The 20,444-nt window shown below is 39.9% G+C and overlaps 2 protein-coding genes across 3 annotated transcripts; both read left to right on the top strand.

The window, feature by feature from the left end:
- The first annotated feature begins 1,289 nt into the window (after positions 1–1,289).
- On the top strand, positions 1,290–5,388 carry LOC138196940 (P2Y purinoceptor 13-like). The gene is made up of 4 exons (XM_069147330.1): positions 1,290–1,780; positions 2,510–2,711; positions 2,810–3,199; positions 3,843–5,388. The coding sequence occupies exons 2-4, from the start codon at positions 2,529–2,531 to the stop codon at positions 4,320–4,322; spliced, it is 1,053 nt and encodes a 350-aa protein (XP_069003431.1). The 5' UTR covers positions 1,290–1,780; positions 2,510–2,528; the 3' UTR covers positions 4,323–5,388.
- Positions 5,389–8,833: 3,445 nt separating this feature from the next.
- Positions 8,834–18,842, top strand: mfsd1 (major facilitator superfamily domain containing 1). Of its 2 annotated transcripts, XM_069148233.1 has the most exons (17): positions 8,834–9,088; positions 9,249–9,301; positions 9,498–9,610; positions 9,690–9,732; positions 9,840–9,907; positions 10,008–10,116; positions 10,254–10,356; positions 10,879–10,977; positions 11,137–11,248; positions 13,056–13,112; positions 13,551–13,707; positions 14,354–14,451; positions 14,588–14,700; positions 14,805–14,852; positions 15,056–15,122; positions 18,471–18,576; positions 18,783–18,842. In XM_069148233.1, exons 1-17 carry the CDS (start codon positions 8,920–8,922, stop codon positions 18,840–18,842), a joined length of 1,575 nt encoding a protein of 524 aa, XP_069004334.1. In that variant the 5' UTR covers positions 8,834–8,919. The 2 variants fall into 2 exon arrangements, with proteins under 2 accessions (XP_069004334.1, XP_069004333.1); XM_069148232.1 differs by lacking the exons at positions 18,471–18,576; positions 18,783–18,842 and adding an exon at positions 16,694–18,304.
- The last annotated feature ends 1,602 nt before the right edge of the window (positions 18,843–20,444 follow it).

Below are 20,444 nucleotides of genomic sequence, written 5' to 3'. Positions count from 1 at the left end.
ATTGGCAGAAATGGAATATATCGTTTATAATTATGTGTGTCATTAGTTCATAATTGCGTGAAACTTTGTATTCTTGTTACCTTAGAATGATCTTTTTGTATTTACATTGGGAGAGAGTCCTCTTCCACGGAGGGCACCATGTTGCACTTCCATGTTTCTACAGTAGCCCAAAAGGGGCAATAAAAAAAAATAAAAAAAAATACTGGGTCTTGAGAGGGACTTTCATGGTTTTAGTGATTTTTAGTGGACACCCTAGATTCTCCTACATGCTTGGAAAAGATAGCATGGTATTGTGCGTCCATAAATTCCCGGTGTGAATACATAGGTCTGGCTACTCTTCATTGGGAATCATTCCCAGTTGCTGCATCCTTCTGGCCGAAGACCTCGGGGTTAATTTTGACCACCATATGCATTTGTCTTGATTGGCTCTGAATTTGATGTTGATTTTTTTTTTCATTCACTTGCTGAAATGTTGTTATTTACTTAATTAAATTGTGACAGCTTGTTTGTATCATTGCTTTGTGTCTTGCCACAGTGTGGCTCTAAATAGCTCTAAAACTATTAATAGGAAATACAGTTAATATGGATGAGATAAACATTATGAGATCAGAGGGTCATGTATCATAAAGCTGTTCTTTTTTCTCAACAAAGTAGCTCAGGAAGACTTATATTATATTATTATTATTATTATTATTATTATTATTATTATTATTATTATTATATTATATTATTATATTGGACCTTCAGTGTGACGCATTTGAAATTAAAACCAAGGTTGTGGTCACCTCAAACCTACAGTCTCTGCATACACATCTGAAAATCACAGGAAGTAATGATGCGATGTTCTTAGAATGCACTATTTTTATCAAGGAAGCACAAAAGTTAATACAACTCAGTGAAAACAAAACTTGATCACATATGAGTGGACGAGACTGTTCAATCAATTATTATTTTATAAATGCAACTGAAAATAAAACACAGCACATGTAGATATATTAGTATCTAAAAATTATATTTTGCACAAATTACTTAAAAACTTGCTTGTTCAGTCATGGAAAACTTTGCAGTTATAAAAGAAACTGTAGAAACCATGTCATAAGAAGCGGAGCATGCACGCGAATCTTGCCCACTAAAACCACTTCTGATGGGTGGTAAGACTAACGAGAAGTGAAAGATACAGAAAAGTGTGGGTGGAGTAGTCAGGTGCAGGAGGTCTCTGAATGTGGGTGAAAAAAATAGTTTATGGCTCTGGTGTTTGCCTGTCAACAGCTACTGAGGCTGACGCAAGCTAACGGAGGCAGAGGGACTGGCACGGAGCAGAACAAGCCTCTCAGCAGACAATTGGAACAGGAAGCAAGGAAGGAAAGGGTCTTTCACCCGGAGGAAGACTGGCAAACTCATTGGGATTGTGACAAGACATCCACATAGTAGCTCCAGAGGCCACCCATTGTAAGAGCATCAAACACACACACAGTTTAAGAGCGAGAGAGAGAGAGAGAGAGAGAGAGAGAGTAGGGGGGGTGGAATTACTGAGAAAGACATAGAGACTCAAACCTCAGGTCAGAACTAGCATTTCTTGACTGATCCAAGAAGCTCAAGAAACACCAAGAGGCTTTAAATTTGGATTTGTCTTTCGTTTCATTTTCTTCCTAGAGGTAAAAAAAAAAAAAAAGAGGAATTGGATACTTCATCGCTTCATTTTTGTGAAATAGTGTATTTTCTCATTGCTTTCCTCATTATTCCTCTCATGCCTCACAGACGATAAAGACACAAAAATAAGGTAAGATTCAATTATTGGCTTTACAAGTATCTTGAAATACATTTCAAAACTAGGCACAAAGATATAATTTTTGTATCAACAGTTTCAAATGATCTAATTAACATTAATATGCAAACTATAACAGACCAACTTTTGAAAGTATTATATACTTTAGTTGCCATAGCACCTGCTCCTGGCCTCAGTGTTATTCTAAGTGGTGAGGGACACCAGACAGATAAACTGTCAAACAGAAGGAGCGTACAGAATTAATAAGTGCAATAATTGTTTGTTTGATTTCTCTAAAACTGTATGTTCTTGCTCTGGAATTAGACTGTTCAGCTCAACTGGCAGTGACGCCACTGAACTAACTGTTTGTAGTGGTCATGCTGTAATTAGTGTTTGTATTACACAGAAATGGATTTGTATGCTCCTGAAAGTGGCCCTAACGTGTTCATATAAAGACAGGAACATATCTGATCCTTCAGACTTGAGACTTGATTCTTAACACCAGTTACGCGAATGAATAAACATATGTACCACAACAACAAACATTTTTAGAATTCAACTAGAGTTGTTTGAGAAAATTTCAGAAGATCCATAAAATAATAAGAGCAGACAAAAAGCTGAAATTGTAAAATATGTGTTGACTATGGACTTGACATATTACAGTGTTCGTTCTTTGCGTAATTTCTTTATAAGTTGACGATGTTTCTATCACATTTCCTCTTTCTGTCTCTGATCCCGTCAAAGGTCTACGCGAGATCAGAAGATGAACAACACGCTGTCCAACGCTTCCATCAAGTGTGGTCGGGATACCAGTGTAACCGCGGTGGTTTTCCCCTGTCTATACAGTCTCCTCTTTATAGTCGCCCTGATACTGAATTCCCTGGCTGCATGGATCTTCTTCAGCATCCCCAGCACCTCAACATTTGTGGTCTTTCTGAAAAATGTGGTGAGCCATTAGTCTTTTGCTCGGTAAAGTTTGGTGTCAAAGCAAGCAGGCAAACAACAACACGTACAAATCCCAAACTTGTGACCCTTCGACAACAGGTGGTGGCTGACCTGCTGATGACGCTGACCATCCCTCTGAGAGTCTTAAGCGATGCGGGTGTGGGTTCCTGGCGTCTACGTGCCTTCCACTGCCGATACTCTGCCGTTCTCTTCTACATCACCATGTACATCAGCATCCTCCTGCTCGGTCTCATTAGCTTGGACCGCTACCTGAAGATCGTCAGGCCCTTTGGGAGGTGTCTCCTGCAGCGGGTCCGTGTTGGTCAGGTGCTGAGCGCAGCTGTTTGGGTGGTAATGTTGTCTTTAGCGCTACCCAACGTGATTCTGAGTGACCAGTCGCCGCCAGTCTCTCAAGGCAGATTGAAGTGCTCCTCCATGAAGAGCAGCGCGGGCCTGTTGTGGCATGAAGGATTCAACTACTTCTGTCAGGTAGCTATAATAGATTAACCTTTTCAGAATAGGGTTGGAAAATATGTGGCTTTTATGTCGATCTTGTGATATGAAGCTAGATATTGTCTTACATTTTGGATATTGCAATATCATAATAAGGCATATTTGTTGATTTTCTTTTGGTTTGAAAGGCTGCATTATAGTAATGTCATTTGTATGAACTTACCAGACTGTTCTTAGTCATTGTATCTACATTACTGATAATTATTTATCTAAAATCTCTGTGTAAATATTTTGGGAAGCACCAATAGTCATCCCAACAATATCAATCAACATAGTTCATCAAAAATATGAATATAATGATAATAAAAAATAATATCAGCAATAATAATAAGCGAAAGCATATTTCTGTTGACTTAGATGATAAGCTCAATACCATACTTACATTTGAGAGTGAGATCAAGCTTTTCATCTAACTCTCAATAAGATAGTGAATGAGGCTATTTCATATTATATCTGCACTGCTATATCAGCAGATTTAAATTTGCGGCACACTATTCATTGTGTAATTCCTAAAAAGTTAATACTACAAATGGCCTTTTAATTACTCAACCGTGACTGCTGAGAAAAACTTGCGAGAAGCTCCTGTCTTTCTTCATGTTTTGTTCTTGTGAAATTCCAGGTGGTTTTTTGGGGCACGCTTGCTTTGATGGTGGTTTGTTACACATTCATCAGCAAGAAGGTCTACGAGTCATACAAAACCTCAAGGAGCAGCTCGCATGCAGCCAGTCGGCGGACAAAGGGAAAGGTCTTTGTGGTGGTGGGGGTGTTCTTCATCTGCTTTGCCCCCTTTCATTTTGCCCGGGTTCCCTACACTCTGACCCAGACCCGCAGCACGGCGAGTCATTGCAAGGCACAGAATGCACTCTACATTGCCAAGGAAACCACCCTTTGGCTGTCAGCCACTAATGTTTGCCTTGACCCGCTAATTTACTTGTTCCTGTGCAAAATGTTCAGGAAAAGGCTGACAGCCACGATCTGCCGAAAGCCACTCAACAAAGGTATCAAGGAATCTCAGATGGCAACATCAAGTCAACTGGAGATGTCACAAATAGACCACAATAACAGACTGTCATATAATGGCATGCCACAACAAAGCTGATAATGCGCAATGGGACAAAATTAATAAATGTAAAAGTCGAGGAGAGACGAGACACTGCCTGAAAGAATACCTGTTCTACTTGTAAATAGCAATTTATCTTGACGAAAAAGGTTGTAAAAAGATCTAAAAATGAAGGCCAGGTTATCAAAATCTGATGAATGGACAATGTTCTGTAACATGTGGCCGTGGTCAAGGTTTAGTGTCAGCAATGATTACTGTTTTTGACACAGCACTAACCAAACACTTTTTCACTGTGTTCGCCGAGTCATCCAACACGTTTCCTTCATTGTGCTTACTATCATTTGTTTTACTTCCTTCTCTCTAATCTCGTTCTAACTGCACTTTCCCTTTGCAAACCTTGGGCTGAAGAGTCAACATCTTGGCAGCATAAATATTCCAATGACCACAGCGGAGAGCCAACGACTGCAACAGACACTGCTCCCAGCAATTTAAATACCAATAACAATATCAATAAAAATATATATTTTTCATACTGCAATCGAAAAGTATTCACTTTAATGCGTGTCATTATTGGGTCAACTCAGAGTAAGCCACAGTCCAAAAGTATTTAAATATGAATGAGGTTCCAGATTAGATTGAGGGGGTGAAACACGAATCAAAAACATAAAGGGACGGTGGGGGAGGGGGGCATTCCTTGTGGTGAGCAGTGAAAATGATTAACATCCTTCACAAGACATTGAGTGATGTCTAGTAGATTATTGCTGGTAGCAGACTTCCTGTGAGGGTTGCAGTTTCTTCGAGCTGTCATATGACACCGAAAAAGAAAGAAAGAAATGTCCTATGATATACTGTAAAGACGATGAAACACAACTTCTCTCTTCTTGATGAGCTGTTACTGAACTGACGAGAAACAGACTCTAGAAAAAGGGACTTGGGTCATGTTTGACCTGAACTACATTGAAACAGAAAGAACAGAGTCAACTAATAAGCAGAATATGTATGTGGGAAAACTGGAGAATCAGAAAGTAAAATGGGAAGAGACAGCAACAACACATGCATTCTTTTCACTTCCCCATGCACTTTATTACCATGAACTGCTACTTATTCACTGCATTTGTGTTAATAAAGTGGTACATGTGTATTTCAAGTTTGTAAATATAAAACTTGTTAAACTCAATGAAAGATGATTATGTGCATTGTCTTTTTTTATGTATTTATTATAGTGGCGATCAGTATCTAAGGGTATTTTGATAATTACTGAGCAATGCACTAACCAGAGCTGCCTATTCATATCGCTCTGTTGGAGATCAGATGTTTGATAAAACTAAATGCAAACCAAATTGAAAACCACACAGCAAAGCTGCAAGCCTCTGCAAGTGCAGCGTGTAGCCTTTTGCAATAACACTGCAGCGTCTGGTTAACTTTGGAATTGAACAAGAAAAGAGGAAAAATATAGAACTGGACTTTTTCTAGCACCGCAACCGGGTTTCAGGACATTCACAAACTGGTTCTGCAGGATTAATGTCACTTCCCACATGATTTATAATCACGCCTGCATGTGGGCTTGATTAATATAATAATGAAATATGATCTTTCTTCATCCCACCCTCTGTCCGTTAGACAGAGGCTGATATTTGGCCAGGAAATTAATGAGCTACAGAGCGGTCAGAGCAGCGACTGCAGCCAGGGGAAGGACCGTTTGTCACCCTCAGATTAAATCCTGTGACAGATGACCCCGCAGTACTGAATTATGAGAAATTCTAAATGACATTCATGTAAATTAAATAAACCCCGGAGATAGTGTAGCCGAGCCACTTGCACTGACACAAGTTGGGGACAAAAAAAAAGAGCTTCATAACAAGAGGGCAGGTAGAAGCAGGGACTGACCGTTTCTGGCTGCGTGGAGGTACAGCCTGCATGTCAGACAACCTGTCATGTCGACACGTCAGTGATGCCAATCAGCAAGTTTATGAATGTTTCATGTCCTCGAGAGGCTATTAGAGCTTCAGACTTAAGCTGTGGGTCAAAAAAGTAGCTCTCACATTTTTCAATTGTTCAAACTTCCACTTGATAAACTGGAGCCCTCTCTCTCTCTCTCTCTCTCTCTCTCTCTCTCCTTAAGACGGATGTACATCTTAGATTTTAGACTGATAAAGATCATTTTAGTGTGTGACAGTGGCTCAGGCGGTAGAGCAGGCTGTCAATTAATAGCACGGTACGTTCCCCTTTGCCTCAACACCAAGCCGCAAGTTATTAAATCGGGTGAGCACCTTTCCAACTCCGTTAGTGTGTGAGCGTGTGAAAACAGGGGAATGACAGCCACAAATTGTAATGCCGGAAAGGTAAAAACAAACCAACACATGCAGTTCAAATAACGTAACACACAAACAGAGCTCGAAGTCAGTAACAGGGAAGAACATAGTAGGCCTTAACTTTAACATTCAAATAGGCAAAATCCAGAAGTGTGGGATTAATCTTGTCTCATGATAACAAAATCTCCCAGGAAGCAAACATGAATAAATAAACTAAAAGCAACAAAATTAGCTCAGAGGGAGAATTTACAATACAATGTTACGAGAGTGCTACATTTGATCAAGTTTAATATCATACAGATTAAGGACATGTCCTAAAAATCCACAACAACCTATTTTGGCCAATACGAGGCAAAGACCCCCTGAGAAGGAGGCCATAACTCATTTGGGTCAGACCACAGTATTTTCTCTTTTAACTTCCTCTCTAGTTGCTGCATCAGTAGTTACTGTTCCACATTTTTAAACATACAGTATACAACCTTCAGCAATGGCATTGACAGAGCTTGAGCAAAATTAGACTCTCCAAAGGTTACTTGTGTTAATACAATAAATGGTAGATAGACAGAGCAGAGGGACAGTGGAGACTTGTTTGCTTTTAGTTATGCTATTTTACTTAGTCCTGTTTTTACTTTGTCATGTGCTTATTGTTCTGTAACACGGAATGAAAACCTGTATTTTTTTAATTTATATATATTTTTTAAAATCTGGTTCGAGATCAACAAAGTAAAACTCAGAATTTGTTGTTAGTTTTTCATAATCGTAGTCAAGTTAATTGAGCTTAAATATTGATTCAGGTAATTGTTCCAATTTTTGAATCTGTCTAGAGTAGATATTGTCTTGTCATTTGTTGATGTGTGTTCTCAGTTTTGAGAAATGTAAAGAGGGATGTGTGAACAGATCATTGCCAGAACCTTTGAGTTGAGTTTGACATTGCAAGAAACAGTGACCAGAATTTGAAAAATAAAACTTGAAATGAAATAACAAAAAATAGGTAGGTCAATAGAGGTGTTGTGTTGACATACCTTCTTACACATGTAGAGACAGCAGGAGAATTTCACCATCCAATGGCAATCATCTTTCAGTCCAATAATATTTGGCTCTTCGATCTTCCCATCTCCTGAGAAGAAAAATAGGAGTCTTAACAGCTTTCTAAATTTGACAATTTCCTTTGGACTATTGGGTTCTTTGTCCCATTGTATAAGAGGTTTAATATTTGATATCTAGCCCAGCAATAATTTTTTTTTTTTTTAAATAGTTGTGAAATAACTACTTTACAATCTAAACAAACAAATAACTATGGATCTGACAAGAGAGGGAATGAATGGAGGCGGGAGCAGGAACCAGCACAAATCCAAAGAGGGGTGCATTGTTAAAGGTTATTGTGTGACTGAAATAAATCAGAGCACAATATATGATTCATATGATCAGTTTAAACAATTTCACTAAAGTTATTTGCCAGTTCATTATAAGAAATAGTATTAATGGCCAGTATGTTGCATAATACTGTATACAGCTGCTGTATGTATTTGCCTATGTCACAGTTGAACTACTGACCATGAAGTTAATGACAACACTGCTCATTATCAGACAAATGAAGTCTGTTTAATGCATTTGTAACAAACAGGTAAGCCTGAGTCACACAGGGGAAGTCTTTTTTTTTTTTTTGGACCTCTATGGGTAGAGGTGTCCTCACTATTGATCTGTTTTGAAATATTTTAAATAATACTGACAGTAAAAGTAGGTCATACCAGGCCGCTTCGCAGCAAATTCCGATCTGCTTTTGTTGCCAGCATGAAACAAAGTCAGAGACATGGTTTGTTCACCGCAGCAAGCCACCTCGGTTAAACAGTTAAGATAGCTGCATGATCACAGCGACGAGCAAACGCGGGCCAACAGTGAACGATACCAGTAAAGATGTGGTTTTATGGCGCAATGACTCCGTTTCTTTATGATTGAAGATCAAGCAGAGAGATTAACTCTTATTTTAGCGGAGATCATGTGTCCCACACACCGCACAGTCCCAGGACCTGCTGTTTATCATGTATCATTTACTAATAATTATCATTTAACTTTATCAGTAAATGATAATAATGTACGTCTCCAAAACGTCTCCTATCGTCACTGCTGACCAAGTAGCGTTTGTTCACAGTACGTGTACTCCTGATATTTACTTCGCGCGCTCCCGTGGCGCCTCCCGAATAGTCACGCGCCACAATTACCCCACGTGACATGCCGGCCGGGTCATATGATCCGTGCACGTCTTCCTGTTTGCCGTCAACTTTTTTTCTCCAAGCAAATCTAAAAAAATAAATAAAAAACCGAACATGGCGGCGTATGATGACCGGTCGAGCCTGCTGGGAGAGGAGGAGGACGGGTCGTTCACCGGCCGGCAGACCCCCAGAGGACCCGGCAGACCGATGGCCGCCATCTGCGATCCCGGCCACCTCCTGCACCGCGTGGTTATCCTGGTTTTCATGTGCTTCCTGGGATTCGGTGAGCAGCATCGAGCGTCCCGAGGAATTATTGTGGAGCTTTGGGACTAATTCAAGTGATATTTAGTTTCAAGAAAGCTGGTAGCGTCGTTGTCTGACGTGGTTCGTGTGAGGTTGAGGAAATGCAGTGTCTCACTGTTAATGCTGGTACTCTGTTCCAGGAAGCTACTTCTGTTATGACAATCCAGCTGCTCTCCAAACTCAACTCATCCAGGTAATTTTCTCTCTCTCTCTAAATGTAAAATCGTACACCAGGGCTTTATACCACAAATGCAAGAATTCATTTGGACCCCAGTGAGGGAATCATCTATGCAAAGAGTACAATCTGCATAATAATCAAACCAGAACAGTCAAAAGTAGTTGAAATGACAGTCAGGAGTCGTGTGTTTTTCCTTCCCTGACTCTCCCAGGATCTGAAGCTGAACACTGAAACCTTCATGCAGCTGTACGCCTGGTACTCCTGGCCTAATGTGGTTCTCTGCTTCTTTGGGGGATTTCTGCTCGACAGGGTCTTTGGCATCAGGTACAAAGAAGACCAAGAAGTCACATTAATGTGAAAGTGTTGTTTAGCTTATGCGCCTTTTCCTTTGTTTTCTTTACAGGCTGGGCACCATCATCTTCTCCGTCTTCGTCTGTGTTGGACAGGTAGGTCTAATTTGAAATCTCGTTGTGGTGAATAGGATTAAAAACACAGGAAAAACTGGTATTTAGACTCTTCATGCGGGTATTGTAACTTTCCCGCCTCTACACAGGTGATATTTGCTACCGGAGCTATAGTAAATCATTTCTGGCTGATGGAACTTGGACGTTTTGTATTTGGGTAAGTTTCAGACACGACTAACCAACACAAAGCCTTACATTAGACCTGTGTTTTTTGGTTGGTTTTTTTTACCTTTTCCCTGGTTTCTTTTCTTGGCTAGTATTGGAGGAGAGTCCTTGGCTGTGGCCCAAAACACATATGCAGTCAACTGGTTCAAAGGCAAGGAGCTCAACCTGGTGTTCGGCCTTCAGCTGAGCATGGCTCGACTGGTAAGAACACAGCCAACAGAACATAAAGCTATACATGCTGTAAAAAACATTTTTTTTAAAGTGGTCATGAGGGAATGATGCTACGTTACGAAATTTCAGCCTGAAGTCCATTCATCCTCCTCTCCTCTCGTCTAAAGGGCAGCACGGTGAACATGAACATCATGGGATCGGTGTATAGTGAAGTTGTAAAAGCTGTCGGCTCTCCTGGACACACTGCACTAGGCGTATCACTCATGATAGGTAAATGCTACACTTGGGATTGAAATCGTTGCTTCACCCGGGGAGACAAAACTTTAAATTGCCAAGTGTTAAACTGTGATTCGGGTTACAAGTTATTTATCTCTGTCTGTGCTCAGGATAGTAGAGCCTTTGTCTGCAACTGATCATATCAGATAACACAACCATCAGAGGGAAGTGGTATAGAGAACTGAGAGTGCTACTGACTGCTTTCAACGAAACGTGGGACTTGGAAGACATGTCGGTTCTTGTTGTTGTTCTCCAGCTCTTAAGTGATGTAAAAGTGCTTCTACTTTGGCACACTTTGCAGTTGTGTGTTGTCTTTTATTGTCTGGTTTCACTGCTACTGTTTGTTAAACTTGAATCTGATCATTAGAGATAAATTAGTCCGGGAGTGACTCATTCATTGGCAGGCATGCTGGTCTAGACGCTGGGATAATCTTATAATACTGTAACTACCGTAAAAATAAAAAAAAATGTACGTATCCTTTGTATTTACATTAATTTTACTTTCTCTCTCCTTAGCTGCTGTGACCTGCTTGTTTTCACTAATGTGTGCCTTGGTGTTGGGATTCCTTGACAAAAGAGCAGAGAGGATCCTCAATAAGGAACAAGAAAAAACAGGTAATGTATTCTAAGATAATGTTTTATGTGGACTATGGAGTGGTTTGTTGCTACTTAGAATTGACATTTCGGCTTGACCTTTCAGAGACGTCATCACTTTCATGTCTTTTAGCTGTCAAAAGCAAACAGATCTGCATGTGTTCTCACCCTGCTTATTAGGAGAGGTGATCAAGCTGACAGATGTTAAAGATTTCCCTCTCACCCTGTGGCTCATCTTCCTCATTTGTGTGGGTTACTATGTCGCCATTTTCCCCTTTATTGGACTGGGGCAGTGAGTATTGCATCCGTTGTTAATCTCTCTCTCTCTCACACACACACACACACACACAAACACAAAAACAAACTTTCCTCCAGTGATTTTCACATGTCTTGATTTCACTTAAGTAATACAGTGAGAACATTGTCTTATCTGTGCTCCCTGTAGTTCTTGTAAAATACAGGAAACACTACATTCATCACCAGCCCATTCCAATGCAATATTTTAAATGGCACATTTTAGTTATTGTAAATATACTTATATACTTGGTCAATTAGTTCAGTTCTAGAGAAGTTTTTTTTTTTTTTTTTTTTTGGTGTTTTAGTTTATTATTGAAGCAAAAAGCATTTTTAAGATATTTTCTAACGCCATCAAATCTCACAATACGACGAGAGCCAGCTCTGACTTCCACTCAGTTACACAGTCATAAGCCCAGTGATTCCTGCTGAAAATGTGAATCTTAAATTTTTTTTTTTTTTTTTTTTTTTTTTAAATTCATCATATGTAGGTTTAGAAAAGGGTTAAGAAAGCTTCTTAACACAGCTGGCAATTTCCAACTTGATCCAAACAGGAGTAATGCATGCATTTGTTAGGCGCTATTGTAGGCTGTTGAGTCATACTTACTGTAATTGGTGCTCGAGTGTTTGGGGGTTTTACTCAAAATAAACTGAGGTACCCAAGCTCATGGTAACATGTTACCCATGGTAACAAAGGTGCATGTCAGCCTCTGCAAAGGGTTTGCTAACCGGTGTGTTTTTGATAGTTCTGCACCAACAATCAACCTCTAAGGATCAGAATAAGCTCTCTAAGGCTTTGTATTCCCATACAAAACCAATTCACCTCTGGCGACTTCTAGTGGCACCATTACCATCAGATACAGTATGTCCAATTCTTTTACAAGTGGAACATTATTCCACTAGAATAAACTGAAAGATGATTTAATCATTTGTGTACTTATTTTGACCATAAGAGCTTTCATTCTTAATACGCTGAAAAGCAGTACCAGCACAATGGGTATTGTGCCTGATAAAAATATCTCAATGGTCACTTAACCTTGAACGAAGAAAAAAATGGAAGTCACGTTGTAAACAAGCTGCATTTGTCCTTAAAGTGTGTGTTGTGAAAATGAATGGAGTAGCGCTCTTGAATTTAGTACAATACCTTTATCTGAGTTTGTGCAACCTCACAGTGTTGTGTTGTGATCAAACCATAAAGAGTGGGAGTGGGAGAGGGAGTACAACATTTAAAAAGGGTTGACAAATGGATTTGCCGTGAAAGAAAACTTTTGCAGCTGTCACATTCTGGATTTCCTTCACTGAAAAGAAAATCACTTAAACAGCTAAGCTTTCTGCAGGGGGTCAGTGCTTTCAGAGCAAACAGCTGCTACAGTATGTACAGCTGGGGCTCCAACCTTTTTTTTTTTTTTTTTCCTCTAAAAGCTGAATAGGCTGCTTTTATATGAACAATAGCAAATTGATACTCAACACGCATATTTTGTATCACAACAGCTTAAATTCAATATCATGTGCATTCCTTTATGTTTTCAATGGAAGTGGTGGGGGTATTTTCTGTATCTATAATTACACAGTTGTTCCCTAAATGCCTATTGCAGTGCCACAACCTTGTCTGGTCAAACTGGTTTGAAAAGTCTCAAATAAGTGTTCTGATATAAGATTTAACAGAAAAGAATCCAGTGTTTCCCCTTCAACTGGGACCCCTGCCCCTCCTGAAGAAACACGTCTAATTTAAAACCCCCTGATGTACAGAAAATGTGGACAGAAAACAGAATATGGAAGACATCGTCTTGTCTTTTCATTTGCAGGGTGTTCTTCATTGAAAAATTCAACTTCTCCCCAGCTGAAGCCAGAGCTGTCAACAGGTAAGTCAGGTCATGTGTAATGAGCCATTCAGACCAGGCTATCTCAAGACGAACAATATTCTGATCTACTGTTGTTGATGTATGTGGCAGGTTTTTTTTTTTTTTTTTTTTTTTTTTTTTTGGGGGGGGGGGGGGGTGCCTCATTTGTATTCCAATGGATCAGTTTAAAAGCTGTGGATTGTTTGACCACCTGAAGCTGTTTACATAGTAACACGTATAGATTGTAATTCTAATCACACATATAAACAGATTTTTGCAGCTTGGCTTTGCCCTCGAAACTACAGAATAGCATTCAAATTTTAATAGATTCTGATTGTGGAGATCTTGTGCTATTGTATCTTTTATCAGAAATGGATTTTTTTTTTTTCTTGAAATGATTTATAATCACTGCACATCTCTTTTGCATGGCGCTTTCATGTTGTTCTCTGTCTTTCCCAGTATTGTGTACATCATCTCAGCTCCTGCGTCTCCAGTTCTGGGCTTTATGGTTGATAAGACAGGGAGGAATGTGATTTGGGTAATGACGGCCGTCGTTGCAACGCTCGCCGCTCACATAATGCTGGCCTTCACCTTCTGGAACCCGTGGATCGCCATGGTAACACCTGCCCCTGGCATCCTTTGGCACTTTACTGGAGCAAACAAATTGTCTTGTGCATTCATAGAACATGTGTAGGATGAATTGGTTTGTGTTGTTTGAAAATGTTATGAATGTGTCATGTTAATGTTGGACATGCTACATGGAGGAACTGTGAGTCACAGCAGTTGGTCAGTGAAACACAAAGTGATCTGGATTTGTTGGCAGGAATAACAGACAATGGCATTTAAAGAAAGTAAAACACTGATTGTATTTGTTGAAAAAGCTGAGTGTGGCTAAGTCACCTGGATCACTAGATCGCATTTGGAGTTGAATATGCAGTAGAAAACAGAGTTTGGTTCAAAGCCCTCAAAAACCTGGCTTCAGATCTGCAGTATTTTGCTAAAACATAAAATTTGCATGACTAAATATATAATTTACACCGCTGATCTCCTCCATACGGACTGTGTGGGTCTGTGGCCAAACAACCCACCAACTGGCATCAGATTGTGATTCTGATGAATTCAGCTAAATTATGATTGGTGGACATAAGTATTCATACAATACACAAGCTGTGTTGGTATCACATCTTACTAGAGAACTTAAGGAAAAGCAATGGAACATGTGAAGTAATGTGAGGGCATATGTGTACCTGCTTGTCTTTCAGTCCCTCCTCGGTGTCTCGTACTCCTTACTGGCCTGTGCGCTGTGGCCCATGGTGGCCTTCGTGGTGCCTGAGCATCAACTGGGGACAGCCTACGGCTTGTATGTACCCTTATTTACCTCCATTATGACTTACATCAATCATATTCTGCTAATTAGGAAATCCACCAACAGATAATTATTTTATTTTTTTTCTCTCCATTGACACTGATGCTGATCGTCTGTCTTTGTCCACCAGCATGCAGTCGATCCAGAACCTGGGACTCGCCGTCATTGCCATTGCAGCGGGGTCCATCCTCGACACCAGAGGATACCTGGTTTTGGAAGTGTTCTTTTGCATCTGCATTTGCAGTCAGTGTTTTCTGTCTTTTCCTCTGTGAAAGTATTTTCTCAAAGTCCAGTCAGACACTTTAGATTGACACTGTCAGTGATTTTCCACATTGGTTGTCTTGCAGTTGCACTGATGGCAGTGGTGATGCTATACTTTGTGGATTATCTCAGGGGTAAGACAAAACGGGAGCCTTGAACGCTCCCACTGCTTCACTTCTCACACTCCTTTCTGCGCCCTCCTTCCCCTCCACGTAGGCTCATTTTCTGACATCGTCTTCTCAAATGACATCTCGTCACCCTGCCGATCTTCAGCACATTCCTCTTCCTACCACCAGACTCGCACCTCCTAATCTCTCCATCTCCCCTCTCGCTCCAGGAGGAGAATTGAACAGGTCAGCGGCAGCCAGAGCCAAACTCCAGAAAGAAGCCACTTCAGAGGCAGAGTGAGTATCTCTGACCCCTCACCCTCCCTCACTGCTTTCCCACCCACTTGCTAATAATTACACATCTCAGAAACATATCGAACACCTCCCTCATATAATCAAGTGGCATCGACATGTTGTGGATAGGATGACACAAGAGCCCTGGAGGAGCTCTTGCGCAAATTTATTCTGGATGTGTCTTTAGCTGAACTTTTTGCAGTCAGTTTAATACAAATCTACTGAAGTAACTAGTGTCCAGTGAGATAAATATAAATGATTCAACAAACTCGGCATGCTTTTAATCATTAAGGGACTCAAGTTATGTTTTCGTGCATGTTTTATTAATCGTATGTTACCCGCCAGCCGTGACTCACTTGAAGAATTAAAGATTCATGCTTCAATTATATTACTGCACATCTACAACCTCTGGATTTAACACAATTAAAATAGATAATAATTTATAAAGTTCATGAGTGTAAAGAGGTGATGATTCACGCTAAGTTTTATTTGTTCTTGAGTGGTTGTCACAGCAAACTTGCATATGGTCTGCTAGTATTAATTATCAGTGTTATTTTGTTTGAAATTCATTTATTTTAAAGTCTTCAAATTTTAAAAAGGAAAAAAAAAAACTCCAAACAACAAGGTTTGACCAAAGCCAAAATTCAAAATAGAATATAAACAAAAATCGTTCCTTTTTATAGGGGGGGAGTATGCACATGCTAAAACTTTGTTCCTGGTTGATTACAAAAAAGAGACAGTATCTGGTCACGGTATTTTATTGATAATTTAAATGTGGCTTTTCAATCAATAACATCTTTGGGCAAAAACAGTTTCTACAAATATGTCATTACATCTACTTTATACATTACGCTGAACAACAGATGATGAAACCAGGAAGCAACGGGTTGAAGCACTTTATAGGCAAATACGTGTCGTCAAACTGTCTGTTCATCAACCTCGTATGCATGTATGACAACAGTTGTTAACGTCATTGATTGCCTCTCGTGGAACGTTTTTTTCCTGCGTTGTTTCAAACCACTTGTAGCACGTGTATATGTTGCACGTGTCAAAGGAAACGGTATCGGCAGGTGAAGAGAGACGACGAGAGGAAGCTGTACATGCTGTACTTCACTACCTTTCTTAAAGAATTTACATTCCTTCTTAGGCGGTGTTCTTTTTTCATAGTTGAATCTAATGATATCTGTTAATACTGACAATAACACAGACAAGCATGAGAAATTGAAAGACGACTTCTTTAAAGCAACATGATGGAGGAAACGGTTTTCACATGGTTGAGGAGATAAGGGTAGGTTTCATATATAGTGACTGGTGCATGTAAAAAAAAAAAACAGCATGTGTGGTTGGTTTAGTTAGCAGCATTAAAAGACGTTCTCTGTGGTTAGGACTTTCAGTACTCGTTCTTTGCACGAGATGAGTCACGAGTAGTTGGAGGGGAGGTTTCATCTGTTCCTGTCTTTCTCTTGTTTCTTTCTCCAGATCAAGTATCACGTCTGTCATTTGTTCTATGTTAAATGTGGATTTTTGCAGAAAACTAATATTTTCGGGTCCATGCTTTAATTGATATTTTCCAGATGAGGATGAGCGAACACACATGGTCCTGGGCTTCAAAGCCAGCAGGCGGCACTGTCCACCCCAGAGCTCTCACTCTACTGCCACAGGGCGGGACTGCGGTTCTGATCCACCCAGTGATGTCATCTGACTGTTCGCCATTGGCCTATATAACCCTGAATAAACAAGTCATTGGATCTGAATCGGGACACTGACAAATGACAAATCCCAGTTTGGACTCCACAGTTAGTCTCTGACTCCTCATACTGACTTTATATCCTCTCACTACTCACTCCTGTGTGTCAAACTACAGCATGATATTTCTTCAGTTACAGTAGGAAGTTAAGATGCTCGAAAAGTGTTTTGAAACATTGTAAATGTCTGAATTGTTCATGAGAAGATGAGACTTGTATCCAGGAAGGTGCCTCTATACCTGATAGATAGTCCTTGATTTTATTGTGTACTCATAATATAAGACTCTTAATTAATTCACCTGTTTTATATGTATATGGGGGGTAACTTTATGGCTGTTTTTATTATCCTGTTTAATGATTTATAAGTTTCATTTACAGATTGTTTTCAGCAGGACTCTGTTACTTGCCATATTGCAGACCACTCAGCAACTCTTGAATGTACATATCATTTGTCAGCAATTGACAATAATTGCTAACCAAAATCTTCCTTACTGGACTCTCCTTAGGCATAGTGGGTTCATATTGAATTTTAATCATATGCGTCATTGACCTTTTTAAAGAAGATAATGTCCAAAACTGCTTTAATTTAATTTAAATCTTTATTGCTCAGTCCTTTTATTTCTTTATTTCTGTATCTGCTCTTTGCGGATTTGCAAGCTTCATAAAAGTTTTTTTTTTTTTTTTTTTTGTCGTATCATCAAATGGAACATTACTGTATAGATTAAAATAATATGAAGCCACACTTTCTAATGAATTTAGCTGTGAAACGATATTCACAGCTACAACTTTTTACGAACGTTTTCAATAATGGGACCTTTTAAAGAATCGGTTCCACATTTAAATAATGTTTTATAGATGGTGTTTTGCTCGTTTATCAAGCTCAGGTAATTAACTTGATGTATAAGCACTATCCCAAATTATTGCTTGCCTCGTCTGAACGATTTCAAAAAAAAAAATTCATGCACTCTGCTTAACGCTATTCATTCCAGTAGTGGAAAGAGATTTGTCTTCCTGCGCTGATATCAGGGTCGCACGCTGAGGATGATTAACATTCACTACCTCAGTTGGGAAAATGAGGCCCAAACAAATTCTTAACAAAATATTAAACCCATGTTGGAAGACGGTCAGTATCATGAAGTTCAAATGTGTTGATTGCACATTTAAAACGGTCTGAAACATGCTGCTTTCCTCACCTGTCATTCATTTGCACTATGCTGTCATGACAACAGTTTAGTCTTTGTGTATTTGAGAATATTTGTGTTAAACTATGAGGTGCTCACTGTCATTGATCTGTGTACAAGAACATGTAATTGAAAAATTACAGAAGCTCCACTGATGAATATGTGACATAGAAAAAGTCACTAAAGATTAAAACCAAATTTCATACCAGGAACTATTAAACCAGATTTTTTTTTTTTTTTTTAAACTATTTGAATTCTCCTTTTTGTGAGTAGCAGTAATTTTTTTTTTTTTTTTTTTATCAAGTCCTTTGATGGTAAATTATTTCCTCCCGGTGATGAATCTCATTCTTATTATTTGCATAATTGTGCTCATGTTAGTGTTGGCTGTATAGATGTTCAAAGGGGCCACATTATTATCCCTGCAGGTGTAAAAGGTGGCACAGTAAGCTGACAAAGGGTGAGTTTGCTAGCCTGGCACCCATGTCTGCTTTTGGCTTGCGCAACCGGTACCTCTCCAGGCTGGGCACACGGGTATGCAAACACATACTCAAAAACACACCACTTTGTAAAGAATAAATCCGTTTGTTTATTCATTTAGCTTCAAATCTCAACACTGACGTTTTTTTTTTTTTTTTTTTTTTTAAGTAGGTGTTACTTCTTCACTGCTGCTACTTCCATTGTGGTCTTTTTTTTTTTTCCCCTTTTCATTTAATCTGTCTCTTCCTCTCTGCTCTCAGCTCCCAGGCCGCTGCTCTACCCATTTGTCATCAATTGCCCACAGAAGTGTTCTCAAATGATGGTGCCTGAATACTGTCTCAGGGTCTGTTTTAGAGAAACAACCCGCTGTAAACGACAGAGGGCAGCAATTCCCTCAAATATTTCACGTCACCGCTTAGTATCCCTGCTTTTTAATAATCCCCTAAAGCAGTCAAGTGTTTTCAGTATCATTTCATTACTTTTGCTTAACCTCAAGGTTTTGTAGGTTACAGCAAGTTATTAGAATAAGTTATTTTAAAAAGTTACAAAAGTAGAGGTTTTTTTTTTCGCGTTGAATATTGGCAAATACACATTATTATTTTTTTTTATAAACGAATAGTTATGAACAGTTTGTCGACCGATTTCTTTTTATTACTGCCAAGTGACAAATGATATTATCTTAAAGACGATAGAAGCTTTTGATGGATGCTCTCTATCTTCCGGACCTCTTAGTGCTGTTTACACCCTCCAAACACACGCCGGGCTCCACTCTCTTCCTCCCAACACTAAAGTGGAGGATTTACGCAGCAGTAAAACTTTGAAGAGAATGACGGGCACGTTTTCCAGATGAGCGTTTCCTGGCATCTTTATCTTCGCAAACGAGTAGACCGCTGGAGCAGTGATATGGCACAAAACTCACCACATAGGCCTACAGTAGAGATGAACTACACATCTATGCGCTGTCCTGGCATCGGTGATTCTGTCCGAGGCCCAACAACTTTATCATTGAGCAGTAGGTAACGGGTGACGCCGGGATCAGAAAGCCCACTAAGAGCAGCCCACAGGGAAAGTAAACATGAAATTGGACGAGTTCGTCCTGTCAAAGCATGTTGTCGATCACATACACACACACACACACACACACGCGCAAACCCAAATCTCTGCCAGTATTTTTGTTTTGTCCGAAGCGCACTGCACTGATGGGGTAGCACACTCCAACGAAACATGAGCGCTGACGCAGGTGATGTGGAGGTTGACCAAAAAAAAAAAAAATCTGTTTTGCTGATGATGAGGATGATGAGTGGAGGTAGGGCCGGCACGTTTTAGAGGTTGGTCATGTAGATCACCGTGCTGATCTTGTGGCGCCAAAGACAGCGCCAACCACAGCAGGGCACCATTTACACCCACACAATGCTGTAGGACGCTGGTAGGGGAGAGGGGGAGTGGAGGGGGTTTATTTTTTCGTAGTATTCACCGGACAGATCTGGAAGCCCTCCATCCAAAAGGTCAGATTCGGATGGTCTGCAGCCATTAACACAACGTAAACCTGTATTAACCTGCGGATGGAACAAGTGTCGTCATACCTGACTTGCCAGCAGCTCACCTCGGTGTTGTAAGGAGGTGCTTTATTAAAAGTTGGAGGTGTCTGTTTAACTTGTGCGTCCCTCTTGTTCCCAAGCCCACACTTTAGAGACGTAAACAGTTCTAACGCATTTAAAACGCATAGCAGGCAGATTTACAGTAGGCCTACCAGGCTGTGCTATCACCCTACCCCCCGAGAAAAGTCGTGCAAAATAATAAATGCTGCGATTAAAGCCGATTGCCAAATTGAACGACGCCGTCAACTCGCGTTCGCTGTATTAAACAAAAAAAAAAAAATTAAAAAAAAAAAAAAAAAAAGACGCGCACACGCTCAGCATCCC

The sequence above is a fragment of the Embiotoca jacksoni genome, unplaced genomic scaffold (assembly GCF_022577435.1).
Source record: "Embiotoca jacksoni isolate LCO1_2020_lvr unplaced genomic scaffold, fEmbJac1.0.p SCAF_14, whole genome shotgun sequence".
NCBI lineage: Eukaryota > Metazoa > Chordata > Actinopteri > Embiotocidae > Embiotoca > Embiotoca jacksoni.
Note: the sequence above shows the minus strand (reverse complement) of the source record. Positions and strands in the feature narration are given on the sequence as shown.

What these genes read in the sequence shown, in the direction of transcription:
- LOC138196940 (XM_069147330.1), top strand. Translation starts at nt 2,529, where the DNA reads ATGAACAACACGCTGTCCAACGCTTCCATCAAGTGTGGTCGGGATACC. An exon ending in TGGTCTTTCTGAAAAATGTG is followed by an intron (nt 2,712 to 2,809) that starts GTGAGCCATTAG and finishes CTTCGACAACAG; the next exon opens with GTGGTGGCTGACCTGCTGAT. An exon ending in GATTCAACTACTTCTGTCAG is followed by an intron (nt 3,200 to 3,842) that starts GTAGCTATAATA and finishes GTGAAATTCCAG; the next exon opens with GTGGTTTTTTGGGGCACGCT.
- mfsd1 (XM_069148233.1), top strand. Translation starts at nt 8,920, where the DNA reads ATGGCGGCGTATGATGACCGGTCGAGCCTGCTGGGAGAGGAGGAGGAC. An exon ending in GGAACCCGTGGATCGCCATG is followed by an intron (nt 13,708 to 14,353) that starts GTAACACCTGCC and finishes CTTGTCTTTCAG; the next exon opens with TCCCTCCTCGGTGTCTCGTA. An exon ending in TCTCCAGGCTGGGCACACGG is followed by an intron (nt 18,577 to 18,782) that starts GTATGCAAACAC and finishes CTCTGCTCTCAG; the next exon opens with CTCCCAGGCCGCTGCTCTAC.